Genomic DNA, 16002 nt, shown 5'->3' on the forward strand with positions numbered 1-16002 from the left:
GGTCACCCCAACCAGTGACCACTGCCAACCTCTTCCCATCTTGGAAGAGGACTGTATCCAGTATGGGGAATGTTATGGTCAGGTGCACCCTCTGTAGTCTCAGGACTTTGATGTCCCCAGCCTCGGCTGGTAGGGCCATAGAAAGTTCAGTGGACTACTTGGCCGGACCAAGCCTCTTTTTGCCACCAATTCAAGTATCAAGTGCTTCTCAGTGTGGAGGTTGCAATTCCTTGAGGGTCACTTGTCTGCTTTTGGGTGAGGTGGCGGAACGTGAGAAGGAAAGATGCCCGACGCAGCTTCCTCACCCCCATACTGGCCAAGGCATATACATTCATGGGCTAGCAGGAGGGGGAACCTGGCAGTGGTTGGGCCACATGTGCTGAGTCACAGGGCAGGGTAGACAGACACCTGTGAGGATCATCACTTGCCCTGTGAGTATCTCTGTACCCAAGGGTGTAGGACATTACATAGCAAATATCAAACACCATGACAGGTCAAGAGAGACCATAAAAGAAAGGAAAAAGCAGTTGCTATGGTTGAAGTGTATTGCTCACATGTTCATATACTGGAAACTTCACCCCCGTTGTAACAGTGTTAGGACGGAGGGAAATCCTATGATGGTATTTGAAAGGTGGGGTCTTTGAGAGGGGAGTGGATCACGGGGACTGTGCCTTCATGAACGGATCAATTCGAACATGAAGTAATGAGTTATCACGGGCGAGGTTCTTTTTTTAAAATTTTTTTTTATTAGATGACCGGTAAGGGGATCTTAACCCTTGGCTTGGTGTGGTCAGCACCACGCTCTCCCCATTGAGGTAACCGGCCATCCTTACATAGGGATCCAAACACGTAGCCTTGGTGTTATCAGCACCACATTCTCCCAAGTGAGCCATGAGCTGCTCCTGGGCATGGTTCTTCTGGTGGCTTTAGAAGGAGAGCAAGGGAGAAGGTTAAATCTCTTGCTCTGGCTATTTTCTCACCATGTGATGCCCGGGTTGCACTGGACCTTGTCAGAATCACCACCAAGAAGAAGGCCTTCATCAAATGTGTTCCCTGGACCTTTACCTTCCCAACCTCCAATTTCAGGTATTCTGTTATAAACAACAGAAAACAAACTAACACAATTATATACTTCAGTACCTTAAAGATTATTTTTTTTCATATTTTTGAACATGTGTCACTGCATTTGTAGTTTGTGATGGGCCCTGCAAATTATGTAGGCAGTCTTGTAAATAGGGAATAGGTTACATTATTACCAAATACTGGGCTATGCCAAACCAGGCCAGTTGAACTTGACATCTTTTGGTTATGAAAATCCTAAGTGTTTCTACAAAGTATCATAGCACCAAAAAGAGTCTTGGAGAAGAACTCATTAATTATAATTATCAGAAGTAGGTTTCCTTTCATGATTCACACCTTACACTGTAGGGATTCCTTACGAGGAATATATTATGTGTGAAATGGATTGGCTGGCTTCCTAAAATATTCTAGGAGGTAGAAGCCTATTAAAAGGTGACTTCTCAAATATGTAATTATATTATATATAATCTCCCTTTGCAAGGAAGAGCTTCGCAGGTGTAAAGAACCAGGTATTTAAATTAAACTTTTTCAGTTACTCAGGTAATGTGATTTCTGGGCCATGAAAATTCATGTTAGTTTTGCTGGGGGGAAACTATGAGGTTCAGACATAGTTACAAAAATAACTATGTGATTAAAGACAGAATGAGTTTCTCAATTTTAAAATTTCTTTTAATTTTTAATAACTGAAATATAACAGGATATAATATGATGCAATATTTAAAAGCAGTTGCTTTGATATGCACTTTGAATTTTTCTTTTTAATTTCCAGAATTCAAAATTATTACTCCCTCACACAAGGAAGGGCAGAAATCCAGCAAGCACCTAACTGCAGAACCATGAACAGCAATTTTTCCCACCCCGTTGTGCAGCTGTGCTATGAGAATGTGAATGGATCTTGTATTAAAACCCCCTACTCGCCTGGGTTTCGGGTGATTCTGTACACAGCCTTTGGCTTGGGGTCTTTACTGGCGGTATTGGGAAACCTCTTGGTGATGACTTCAGTTCTTCATTTCAGGCAGCTGCACTCTCCAGCCAATCTTCTCATCGCCTCTCTGGCCTGTGCTGACTTTTTGGTGGGTGTGACCGTGATGCCCTTCAGCATGGTCAGGTCCGTGGAGAGCTGCTGGTACTTTGGAGACAAATTTTGTACCTTTCACACCTGCTTTGATGCGGCATTTTGTTATTCTTCTCTCTTCCACCTGTGCTTCATCTCCGTCGACAGGTACATCGCTGTTACAGACCCTCTGGTCTATCCTACCAAGTTCACGGTGCGTGTGTCAGGAATTTGCATCAGCGTCTCCTGGATCCTGCCCCTGGTGTACAGCAGTGCCGTGTTCTACACAGGTGCCTATGATGATGGGCTGGAGGAATTATCTAGTGCCCTCAACTGTGTAGGAGGATGTCAGATTGTTGTGAATCAAGACTGGGTTTTGATTAATTTTCTGTTGTTCCTCATTCCTACCCTTGTTATGATAATTCTTTACAGTAAGATTTTTCTTGTAGCTAAACAACAAGCTATAAAAATGGAAAGTACTAGCAGCAAAGCAGAATCATCCTCCCAGAGTTACAAAGCCAGAGTGGCCAAGAGAGAGAGAAAAGCTGCTAAAACCCTGGGGGTCACAGTGATAGCATTTATGATTTCGTGGTTACCGTATACTATTGATGCATTAATTGATGCTTTTATGGGCTTCATAACCCCTACCTATATCTATGAAATTTGCTGCTGGAGTACTTACTATAACTCAGCCATGAATCCTTTGATTTATGCCTTATTTTATCCTTGGTTTAGAAAATCCATAAAACTTATTTTAAGTGGGGAAGTTTTAAAGGATAGTTCATCAACCATTAGTTTATTTTCAGAATAAGTATTAGCACTCAGTTGAGAAAATTGAGAACATTTTCAAAATAGAAGAAATGAAAAGAATTTTCAAAATTGGGGAAATATATTATTTTTCAAGTCATCCAGGAAAGAAATTATAGGAAGTTTAAACCATTAAACCATTGTAAAGATATTTATTGCAATAAGTAATAAATGATATAAAGGTTTACATATATCACCCATCTCAATTTTTGTACATGTCCTTTTCACATGCTCTTGTTTCTTCCAGTTCACTGAATTCTGAATCTCATTCTTCATGTGAAATCCCTAATCATCCTCTTTTATGCTCAATTCTCATTTATCTTCAAATATTCATTCTTTCTTTGTCTTTTTCAGCACTGTAGTAGTTTGCTAGGGCTGTCATAACAACGTACCACAGACAATGTGGCTTAAAAAAACAGAAACTTATTTTTTCATGGCTCTAGAGGCTAAAAGTCCAAGATCAAAGCTTGGGTTCTTTTGGGACCTCTCTGCTTGGCTTGCAGGTGTCTGTCTTCTTTCCATGTCCTCACATTCTCTTTCTCTGAGTGTGTTGTGTCCTAATCTTCTCATAAGGGCATGAGTCATATTGGATTAGGGCCCACCCTGAATACTTCATTTTAATTTACATCTTTTCAGATTGGAGTCCTGGGGGTTAGGGCTTCAACATATGAAATTTGGTGACACAACTCAGCCCATAACAGACGGAGTCCAGGTGTGATGAGACTACCCGAGGGTCTGTTGATTTGCCTTTCTTCTGCGACTATTCCTCCCCGTTCCTTTAACCTTTGCACCTCCCAGGAGTTTTGTGGGCAGCAGTTGAGCCTGTCCTGCTTAATGGCTGGGCAGAATCCCAGAATGTTCATTTGCAATATTGTGGGTCCAGTAATCCAGTCTTGGGATCAAGTAGAAACCACAGGTACTGCCCAGAAATTTTGCAAGTGAAAAAATCTATCACAGAAACACTGGCAAAATGATCATTAGCAAATGGAAACTCTGCAAAAGAATTGTCAATTATCACTAGCAGTTGACATTTGTACACCAGCTTTATAACCTGAAAATAATGTGTACTTCAGTTTCACTTTTTTTCTCAGCAGTTTTTCTCACCTAAAAATAGGGTGTATTTCAATTCTCCAGAATGTCTAGGGATCAAAAATTCTGTGCTAATACTGAAAAAAAAATGTATTAAAAAGAGTATTGTAGAAAGAAAGATAGAATAGTAATAATAACATGTTGAACTTTCAAAAGGAGAGAACAGAACTGAGGTTACCCACAAGTGGGAAAGTGGAAAGGGGAGGTAGGGGTTAGGGAAGAATTCATAAAGGGTCACGAAAAATGATTGCATTTTATAAAGTTCCATATACTAATTATCCTGATTTGAGCATCACATACTGTTCCACTCTGTACCCCACAGATAAGTACAATCAAGTATGTTTTGACAATAATAATAATAATAATAACATATTAAAGCAAAACAAAAACAAAAAACAAAATAAAGAATATTTTGCTGGTCAGTTACTCAGTTGGTTAAAGTGTAGTGTTGATAACACCAAGGTCCAGGTTTCAATCCCTGTTAGTGTCCAGCTGCCAACAACAACAACAATGGAAAAAAGAATATACACAATACATGCTGTAATTTCACATTTTGATCTTCAGATAATTTTATATTGCTGATACAAGAAAAATCATTTTGGAGTGCATATCTGGAGTATTTTGTATAATAAAAGAAGATTGTATTGGAGTAGTGAGGTTTAAATTTTTTTTTCTTTATTCTCATATTTATCTGTGGAGTCACTGACTAAAATGATTAAAATAATTTTTTCTCATTGGTTTCCAATGAGGTATTTAATTTTTTTCAAACAAATTTAGTGCATTAATTATGCATAAGTACCTGTGTCAGGAATGGCTAAAAATAATAAAATGTATTACGAGTATTTTCCTCAAGTACATAATTTTGAGAGTAATATGGACAACACATTTTAAGTTATATTAATGAGGGACAGAAAATTGTCAGAGATGGTAAGTCCTGTGAGCAGAGCATCAAGTACCATTACACGGCAGGTACTTGGTGCTAGTCTTTCCTATAACATTGTCTTCTCAGCCACATGTGGTCCCATGGGCAGAGGGATTAAAAAAGGACGTAGAGGAAACTATTTTTTCAGTAGAAAGGACTTTTGATGAGTCTTCATGTATGTTTGGACTCGCATAAGTAGGTAGGAGTGTGGAAACCATTTTTTGACAGTAGAATTAATATCCATAAATGGAGGATTGACCATGGCAAATTGGAAGGCAATGAATAGATTAGTAGCATGGTAACAATCAATCAAGAAAGTTTCTAGTAATTAATAATTAACTAGAATAACTGATGAACACTGTGCTATATTTGTATTATGTCATCCAAAAAATTTCACCAAGTTAAAGACGTGTATTCAAGACCATTACAATAAGGGAGAAAGGCCAGAATTCAGTGTGAACTCAGCTACACTGAATCAAAGGGCTGGAGAGTTTTTAAGAACAGGAGGAGGTTGGGTAGTCTTCCAATTTGGAGTAAGGCACTCTTCAAAGTTAGGCTCCTACCCTCCTACAGAAACTGGGAGATGGGCCACTATCTTCCTTGATGATTACATTTCAAAAGGTTGGCTCCCAGGTCCTTGAGGAAGACATTCCTGGGTTGTAAAACTGGCAAGAAGTTTTAAAAGGATTTGCAGTTAAAAGGAACCTTTAGAATTTTTCTAAAGTAAATGCTCTAAAAAGAGAGAGGTCTGGGACCTAGAGCCAGGAGGAAGCTTGTCTTAAGTTCAGCCAACCTAAGAGAAACATTAAAGAAACAATTGCAATAATTAAATAATATAAAGAAATAATTGCAATAATTATATACTATAAAGCAAATGTATCATTTTGGACTGAGTTAGATGTTCTGACAGGAAACACAAAAGAAGTAAAGAAATACTTCCTATAATGTCATCTGCTGTTTTTAGCACCTGAAAATACCTGTAGGGGCTCATTAGAAACACAGATTTCCTTCTTCCATCTGAGACCTCCCAATCACTGTAGGCCAAGGAATCTGTATTTGAACAAAAGATTTGAATAGAAACATCACCAAAGAAGTTATAGTTGTCTTTATAAAACTATTCCATACAACTAAATTTCTTTTGGAATGTTTCATGTTTTGTCTGTTGATTTTATTGCCTGTACTTTAGCATTGTATTTCTTCCTGTGCTTGGTATTTTTGCTCTGCTTTCTTATTTTGAATGGATGGGTTTATTTAGTTTTTGTTTTCATTTTTCTTTTATTCTCCCTGACCCAAAATACACATTTAGTTGTCTCTTTCCAGCCTTGAAGGTCCCCCAAGCATAATCATGCTCTTCAATGATGCTTTGGGGTCCTGTTCCACTGTAATATGGGAAAGTCACTGATCCAGAAAATCAGCCATTGGGCATGAAAAAAGAAAAAATGCAGACAAATTAAATTTAGCAAAGTTTAATTGAGCAAGAAAATAAAGAAAAAAGAAACAGTTTGAAAATCTGGCAGCCCCTACAGTCAGGACAGATGCTGAGGGATTCTACTGCTGCTTGGCATGGTTGGTCAAGATTTACAAACAGAAAAAGGGAAGTGATGTGTGGAAAACGGAAGTGATGTTCAGCACCACACCCTACCTTTTTTTTTTTTTTTTTAATAAAGATGACCGGTAAGGGGGTCTTAACCCCTGACAGTGTTGTCAGCACCACGCTCTCCCAAGTGAGCTAACCAGCCATCCCTATATAGGGATCCGAACCTGTGGCCTTGGTGTTGTCAGCACCATACTCTCCCAAGTAAGCCACGGGCAAGCTCTAGAAGTGAGGTTCAGAACAGTGACTGCTTCAATTGGCTGAGACGAGCTATGGGTACAGAACTGCACCACTAAGTTTGGCTCTCAATTTGTTTACGCATGAATTGAGGTTGCAGTTTGTCACTTAGAGCTCAAGTATGAAAGGATGGAGGCTTTCTCAAGCCAAGTTTTTGATTTAACAGGCAGTTCAGCCCAGTGCCTGGTTTTGAGTGTATGTCTATGTTTTTAAATCTCCCTAGGCTAACAGCTTTCTAAAACACAGGTCCTAGGTGGAACTGGGGCAGTCACGTTGCTTCAGCACCCTTTCATGTGTGCTGTGCAGTGAGGAGCCACACTCTGCCCCTGCCTGGAAGCAGTGAGCCTCTGCCTGGGGCACTTTTAGATCCCTTTAAAGGAGTCAAATCCCTGGGTTCCACTTCTGCTTCTGGACCTGGAAACCCATCGGTCCTCATTTTCAGCTCTGCTCACGTTGTGTTTATTTCTTTTCTTGCACACTGAGAAGATGATCTTATTTATGAATTGTACTCTATCTTGTTTTCTTTTTTATCTCTGTCCTTTCCATATATTTAGACCATAAGGATTGATAAATGAACTGATTGAGTCATCTTGACTGAAAATCCTAACTAAATGTTTATCTTGCCTGAGAAGGAGAGGTAGACGAAGTAACACTTGTTTTATCTGATTGTGTGTATTTTCTTTTTAAAAAATTTTTAATTAAAAATTTTTTATATTGGAATATAATTTTTAATGTATCTGTGGGGTACAGAGTTGAATATCAATACCTGTGTAGAATACATGATGATCAAATTGGGGTAGTTACTATAGTCATCATTAAAAAACATAATCATTCGTGACCCTTTACCAGTTTCTCTCTAACCCACTCCCCTGCCCCTTTCTCACCTCTGGTAACCTCAGTTCTGTTGTCTCCTTTTGAAAGCTCAACATATATTATTGTCTGTTGTATCTTTCTTTCTTTTTTATTTATTTTTTAGCTCTAACTTACGAGTGAGGACATGTGGTATGTCTTTTTCTGTGTCTGGCTTATTTCACTTAACATAATTTTCCTCCAAGCTCATTCATGTTGCTGGGAATGGCAGAATTTCGTTCTTTTTTATGGCTGAGTGGTATTCCATTGTATAAATATACCACATTTTCCTTATCCAGTCATCCATCAATGGAAATTTAGGATAGTTTCATAGCTTGGCTATTGTAAATAGATCTGTGATGAACATGGGAGTGCAGGTATCCCTTCAACATGATGATTTCCATTCATTGGGATATGCATATATTTTCTAATCTTTACTTTTTTACTTGAACTAGGTCTTTGGTCTTAAAGGGTAAGAACTTGGAGGTTTTGTTTTCCAGCTTCTCTCCTGACAAGGAGGGGTCTTCTTTCTAACTTTTCTGACTTCTGACTCTGTGTCTGACAGACACCACAGTCTGGACACAGGCATATCACAGAAGCAGCAGGAGCTGCAGGCCACCATCATCCACAGACCGCAGGTTATGTTGGAAGTTGAAGCAAGTGGATGCTTGTGATAGGAAGAAAAATGCCACAGAATATGTCCACATCCTAATCCAGGAAGCTGTGAATATGTTACCTGATGTGGCAAAAGGGACTTTGCAGATGTGATTAAATTAATAGTCTTAATGTGTTTCCTTTATTTATTTTTAAAATTTTATTTTAATTAATTATTTTTTTTAACATTCTATGATGTTGTTATCAGAGCAGTTGGAGGGGGAGAGCGGAATGGGAAGGGGGAAGGGATGGGGGAAGATAAAGGAGGGAGGGAGGGGTGTGGTCGAGACCCATGGCACCACCCTCATTCCAACAGGGGAGCCCAGGGGCCTTCTGGGGATGGCTTGGTCATGGCTGGCTGGATGCAGACTTAGGGGGAGTGTGGCTGAGGCCCTCGGCCACCCACTGCCTCAGCTAGAGAAACTTGGGCATTCCTGGTGGTGGCTCAGTGGTTGCTGCTGGGCTGGATGTGGTCGTGGGGGGTCATGGCTGAGGCCCTTCGTGTCACATCGCTTCCACTTGGGAGCCTGGGGTGCTTCTGGTGGCAGCCTGGTGGTCACTGTTTGCTAGACACAGGACATCAGGGGACGTGGCTCAGGCCCTTGGCTACCCCCATCCAGGCTTGGGAGCCATGGGGGCTTCTGATTCTTCTAGGTTTTATAGGTGTTTTTTAGTGGTGTCCGACCTTTACTGGTTAATATCAGAACTTTGGCTCTGATCTGTGGGGTTTTTGTTTTTTCTTTCAGTTCTGTGTTGGATTATTTGCTATTCTCACCACTTAAACTCTGCACTGGAACTGATTTGTTGTAGTGGACTGAATTATGTTCCCCCAAAACTCATTGAAGCTTGAATTGTGTCCCCCAAGTTTTATGTATTAGAAACTTAGCCCCCTCTGTGACTATTAAGAGGGTGGGAAATTCTATTATTAATTGTAAGGTGGAGCTTGAAGAGGTGATTAGATTGTAGGTCTGTGAAGCAGTGAACAGATTAAAAATGGTGGTCAGGGGTGTGGTTCTGAGTGCTTTAAAAGGAGACTCTGTCTCTCTCTCTGCTTCCACCATCTTGCAATGTGAGACCCCTGGGTCACTGTCACCACCAGCAGATGGACTTTGGACATCCCAGCCTCAGAAACTGTAAACAATAAATTTCATTTTCTTTATAAATTGCCCAGTTCCCAGTATTTTATTATAAGCAAGGGAAACGGACTAAAACATTTGGTTACTTCTAAATGGGGAAATTTCCTGTGGGAACTGTCACTTGAGCTCTGTGGTTGAGCTAAATTGCTACTTTGCTGCTGATTCTCTGGGGAAGGCTTTTTGTGCATGTCAGGTTAAAAACATTGTCTTTGTAAGCACTTCTAAGTCTTGTGAGGTCTGGTACACCTCGGTTGTGTGGAAACTCTGGTCTGGGCCTGAGTCTTCTCAACAAACTACATTCCGTGCAGTTCTGTATCCCTGACAAGTCTCCACTGAGTGGTCCTGTGCTGATGGGAGGGCAGACCAGCTGTCCATTCTGTGCCCCAATGTTCCCCTGGTGGTCCCATCTCCCCCATACCCCAGACTCCAAACTCCTTTCATGGGATGGGCCATGCGATGGCCCTTGTGATGACTCAGTGGCCTCTGAGTGGCTTCTTTTTTCTGTTGTCTATGACCCTCGCTCCTACATGGGTCCATGGGAACACTGTCGTTGGTCTTGCTGGCCTGTGGTTCACCAAGGCCCTCTTCTCCCCTGCCGCCTCCAAGCAATTTCATATAAAGTGCACAGTTGTGGCTTCTGCCAGCTCTTGCTTCGTGTGTTCACCAGTTTCAACCTTGAAGTAGCCAGGGCTCGAAATGGTCAGAGCGGTCCTTTCTTTCTCTCATCGTGGCTTCTCCCGCCTTCATGAACTCCGTAGGTCTCTCTTCCTCTTCCCCTGAGCTCTAGTGGCCCCAGCTTGGCAGTCCTTGCTTTTTAGTAGTTGTAAATTGATTGATTGTGGGAAACGGTGACACTGGGGACCGTCGATTCTGCCATCTTTCTGAGAAGTCTCAAATTAATGATCTTGAGATGAGAGAATAGCCTGGATTATTCAAGTTGGCTCAGTGTAATCACATGAGTCATTAAAAATGTAAGAGGGAGAGAGTATAATCAATGTCATAGTCAGAGAGAGATTTGAAGACACTATGCTGCTGGTTTTGTGGATGGAGGAAGGGACAACAATCAAAGGAATGACAAGGAGTAGAAGGCAGGAAACAGACTCTCTCTGAGAGCCTCCACAGGTATGCAGAATTGCTGGAACCTTGATTTTAGTCCAGTGAAACCCATTTCGAATTTCTAACTTTCAGAGCTCCAGTCATGTAAGACTGTGAGATAATAACTTTGTATTGCATGAAGACACTAAATTCACAGTAATTCATTACAGCAGCAATAAGAAACTAGCACAATGCCATAACTCCCAGACAGGTGTCCCACATATGACTACAGATGCCTCAGGCAGATCCAGTGCTTACCTAACTGATGAGCCCAGATACCACTAGCCAATCAGCAACAACCAGAGACTTTACTTTCCTTACATAGGACAGAGGTAGCTCATGGCTCTTTGGTTTTAAGAAACTGCCATTTCTATTCGATTGAACCCAATCTCCCGAAGCCTGGATCTGTGCTTAATTGGATTCTGCTTGGCAGTGAAACTTCTCCAGTTAGAGCTCAATCTTTGATCTCACATCCATCGCTTTTTCTTTGACAACCCAGAATACAAGAACAAATAAATAAAATAAAATAGAAGAAAATGGCAACATACATGTTCTCTGAATCGACATCTCTTGCTGTCTGCTTTGTTTCTCTCTTCCTCTTTAGAGTTGAGAAGCATCAGTCATTCATGATCTCACTGGCCTTCTCTAATCCCCACTCATTCTCAAGCCACTGCAATCCAGGTCTGTCTACAGCGTTTCAGTAGAAGAAGTCCAGTCATGCTCGTCAGCATTCTAGCTGTTAATGCCAACAAGCAATTCCCAGTTTCTATTTAACTTGCCACATCTGCAACATTTGATGCTCTTGGCTGTACCCTCCTTTGTGAACCTTTTTCATCCCTTGGGCCTATGGGACTACTTTTTCCTGTTCTTCCATCTCTATTTCTGCCTACTCTTTCTTTTGCAGGCGTAAGTTTGAAGTTGGTATTCTTCCAGTTCCTTCTATTTTCACTGCGCAAACTCTAATCCAGTCAACAAACACTTACTGAGTACTGGCACAACCTAGGCACTCTGACAGGTGTGCACAGGGCAATCACATTTACTCCTATGGTTTCAAAAACACCAGAAAGTGAGGAATCCCAAATGACTGTCTCTGGCACAATTTCTTTCCTGAACTGAAGACTTATCAGCCAAACCACCTTCTGAAGAACTCCAGTAACATGTTCCTCTGACTAGTATAAACCTCAGCCATCATCTTTTGCTCTCAAATCTACTCTTTCTCTTATTGCTGAACCTGTCCTGTTAGAAAGTTAAAAACCTGGGAATCACCCTTGACTCCCGCATCTGTCATGCCTAAACCCCTATATCCTATCAGTGTCTAAATTGCTCACTTATATTTTCATAAAATATGGACGCAAGGTTACTGAATAAGAGGAGGGTGAGATCAAGTTCTTTTTGAAAATGTAAAGAGAAGGAAAGACAGCATTGCCAAGAAGAGTTTGGTAGATGATCTACTGAATGGCTGTTTCATGTCACACCTGTAATATATGCTCCTCCACTTTTATGTATTTCTATTTTCAAGTCCTGAGTATACTATTGTGGAGGGAAAAAGTCTTTATCACCTCCTACGTGGTAGGTGCTTCCTAGGATAAAGGTGTCTATTTTTCCTGGACCTGAAATCCTTTTATGGAGCTTCAGTCCTTAATCTCCCTCTCTAATTCCCTCTGTTAATGTTGGGGGGACAAAGCCCTGTGTCAGGAAATGCTGGTGTTGTCAGAACTGCCTGGCCCTCAGCTCCCACACTCTCCCGCCTGGCCCTCAGCTCCCACACTGCCTAGGTTGTGCCAGTACTCTTCCACATGGGGTATTGTTTCATTGCTAGGCTGCTATTTCAACGAGATAATTGATTCTCTGAAATGAAATAGGTAGGATTGTTTCATGGGTTTGTGATTGGTGCAGCGACACAGAGCCCTCCTACTGGGATTTAATGTCTGTACTTGTTGTATTGATTTTCATAATAATCTTTTTTTGGCAGCTGGCCAGTCACAGGGATCGAACCCTGGACCTTGAAGTTATCAACACCACATTCTAACCAACTGAGCAAACCGGCCAGCCCAAATTTCTTAATAATTTTATCTTTGAATCTGTGTCTTGTTAAGTAAAGCCCATAGGGACAATGGAGCATGCACCTATGGCTTGGAACCTCGAATCGCCTGTGGTCCTGCATTATGCCACTTCCTCTCCTCTCTGAGAAGGTCTCAGCCACCTGCTACCCTACCCTCAAGCACCTTGGGCCCCATCCAACCTCCTGGTCACCCTAACCGGTGATCACTGCCAACCCCTTCTCATCCTGGCAGAGGACCATATGCAGAGTGTGGAGAGTTGTGGTCAGATGCACCCTCTGCAGTCTCAGGGCTAAGCATAGACTGTTGTACCCAGCCCTGGCTGGTAGGGCCACAGAACATCCGATGTGCTATTGTCCAGGCCAAGCCTCTTGTTGCCCCCTATCCAGCTATTGAGTGCTTCTCGGTGTGGAGGTTGTAATCCCTTGGGGGTTGCCTTTCTGCCTTTGGGTGAGGTGGCAGACCCTGAGAAGGGCAGATGACTGGCTCAGCTTCCTCACCCCTGCGCTGGCCAAGGCATATAGGTTCAGGGGCTGGCAGGAGTGGGATCCTGGCAGTGGTTGGGTCACATGTGCTGAGTCAGAGGGCAGGGTATACAGACACCTGTGAGACTTTTCACTTACCCTGTGAATATCTCAATTCCCAAGGGGGTGGGACATTACACAGCAAATATCAAACACCATGACAAGTCAAGAGAGACCATAAAAGGAAGGAAAAGCTATTGCTATGGGTTGATTATGTTCCCAAAAAGTTCATATATTGGAAACTTGTTACCCCATTGTAACAGTGTTAAGATGGTGAGAAAATTTATTATGGTATTGAAAGGTGATCTTTGAGAGAGAATTTGATCATGAGGACTGTGTCCTCTTGAATGGATCAATCCATTCTTGGTGTAATGCGTTGTCACAGGCTGTTTGTTGGATTTAGAAGGAGAGCAAGAGAGAAGCTCAGGCCATTCTCTCTCCATGTGATACCCTGTTGCCACCGGACCCTGTACAGTCACCACCGAGAAAAACGCCCTCACCTGAAGTGTACCCTGGACCTTTACGTTCCCAGCCTCCAAACTTTAAGGAAAAAGTTTCATTTTCTTTGTACATTATCCAGTTTCAGGTATTATGCTTTAAGCAACAGAAAACAGACTAACACAATTGTATATTTCAGTACCTTAATGATATATTTTTTTTCATATTTTTGAACATGGATCCCTACATTTGTAGATTGTGTTGGACCCTGCAAATTATGTAGGCCGTCTTATATATAGGGAATAGGTCACATTATTTCCAAATACTGGGCTATGCCAAACCAGGCCAGTTGAACTTGACATCTTTTAAACGTGAAAATCACAAGTGTTTCTACAAAGTATCATAAAACCAAAAAAAAGTTTTGTAGAAGAACTCATTGATTATAATTATCAGAAGTAGGTTTCCTTTCATGATTCACACCTTACACTGTAGGGATTCCTTATGAGGAATATATAATGTGTGAAATGGATTGGCTGGCTTCCTAAAACGTTCTAGGAGGTGGAAGCCTATTAAAAGGTGACTTCTCAAATATGTAATTATATTATACGTAATCACCCTTTGCAAGGAAGAGCTTCGCAGGTGTAAAGAAACAGGTATTTAAATTAAACTTCTTTAATTTTCAGGCAATGTGATTTCTAGGCTGATGGAAATTCATCTTAGATTTGCCTGTAGTTAACTATGAGGTTTAGACACAGTTACAGAAATAATTAGTGCTTAAAGACACAATGATTTTCTGAGTTTCTAATTTCTATTATTGCTTTGTAAATAAAATGGAAAAGGGATATAATAAAAGGCACTAGTTAAAAGCAGTTGCTTTGATATGCACTTTGAATTTTTCTTTTTAATTTTCAGAATTCAAAATTATTACTCCCTCACACAAGGAAGGGCAGAAACCCAGCAAGCACCTAACTGCAGAACCATGAACAGCAATTTTTCCCACCCCGTTGTGCAGCTGTGCTATGAGAATGTGAATGGATCTTGTATTAAAACCCCCTACTCGCCTGGGTTTCGGGTGATTCTGTACACAGCCTTTGGCTTGGGGTCTTTACTGGCCGTATTGGGAAACCTCTTGGTGATGACTTCAGTTCTTCATTTCAGGCAGCTGCACTCTCCAGCCAATCTTCTCATCGCCTCTCTGGCCTGTGCTGACTTTTTGGTGGGTGTGACCGTGATGCCCTTCAGCATGGTCAGGTCCGTGGAGAGCTGCTGGTACTTTGGAGACAAATTTTGTACCTTTCACACCTGCTTTGATGCGGCATTTTGTTATTCTTCTCTCTTCCACCTGTGCTTCATCTCCGTCGACAGGTACATCGCTGTTACAGACCCTCTGGTCTATCCTACCAAGTTCACGGTGCGTGTGTCAGGAATTTGCATCAGCGTCTCCTGGATCCTGCCCCTGGTGTACAGCAGTGCCGTGTTCTACACAGGTGCCTATGATGATGGGCTGGAGGAATTATCTAGTGCCCTCAACTGTGTAGGAGGATGTCAGATTGTTGTGAATCAAGACTGGGTTTTGATTAATTTTCTGTTGTTCCTCATTCCTACCCTTGTTATGATAATTCTTTACAGTAAGATTTTTCTTGTAGCTAAACAACAAGCTATAAAAATGGAAAGTACTAGCAGCAAAGCAGAATCATCCTCCCAGAGTTACAAAGCCAGAGTGGCCAAGAGAGAGAGAAAAGCTGCTAAAACCCTGGGGGTCACAGTGATAGCATTTATGATTTCGTGGTTACCGTATACTATTGATGCATTAATTGATGCTTTTATGGGCTTCATAACCCCTACCTATATCTATGAAATTTGCTGCTGGAGTACTTACTATAACTCAGCCATGAATCCTTTGATTTATGCCTTATTTTATCCTTGGTTTAGAAAAGCCATAAAACTTATTTTAAGTGGGGAAGTTTTAAAGGATAGTTCATCAACCATTAGTTTATTTTCAGAATAAGTATTAGCACTCAGTTGAGAAAATTGAGAACATTTTCAAAATAGAAGAAATGAAAAGAATTTTCAAAATTGGGGAAATATATTATTTTTCAAGTCATCCAGGAAAGAAATTATAGGAAGTTTAAACCATTAAACCATTGTAAAGATATTTATTGCAATAAGTAATAAATGATATAAAGGTTTACATATATCACCCATCTCAATTTTTGTACATGTCCTTTTCACATGCTCTTGTTTCTTCCAGTTCACTGAATTCTGAATCTCATTCTTCATGTGAAATCCCTAATCATCCTCTTTTATGCTCAATTCTCATTTATCTTCAAATATTCATTCTTTCTTTGTCTTTTTCAGCACTGTAGTAGTTTGCTAGGGCTGTCATAACAACGTACCACAGACAATGTGGCTTAAAAAAGCAGAAACTTATTTTTTCATGGCTCTAGAGGCTAAAAGTCCAAG

The 16002-nt window shown here is 41.0% G+C and overlaps 2 protein-coding genes across 2 annotated transcripts; both read left to right on the top strand.

The window, feature by feature from the left end:
• The first annotated feature begins 1916 nt into the window (after positions 1-1916).
• LOC134378608 (trace amine-associated receptor 8-like) lies at positions 1917-2945 on the top strand. Its single transcript, XM_063097903.1, has one exon. The coding sequence runs from the start codon at positions 1917-1919 to the stop codon at positions 2943-2945; it is 1029 nt and encodes a 342-aa protein (XP_062953973.1).
• Positions 2946-14518: 11573 nt separating this feature from the next.
• Positions 14519-15547, top strand: LOC134378525 (trace amine-associated receptor 8-like). Its single transcript, XM_063097719.1, has one exon. The coding sequence runs from the start codon at positions 14519-14521 to the stop codon at positions 15545-15547; it is 1029 nt and encodes a 342-aa protein (XP_062953789.1).
• The last annotated feature ends 455 nt before the right edge of the window (positions 15548-16002 follow it).

Source organism: Cynocephalus volans, chromosome 5 (genome assembly GCF_027409185.1).
Source record: "Cynocephalus volans isolate mCynVol1 chromosome 5, mCynVol1.pri, whole genome shotgun sequence".
Taxonomy (NCBI): Eukaryota; Metazoa; Chordata; class Mammalia; order Dermoptera; family Cynocephalidae; genus Cynocephalus; species Cynocephalus volans.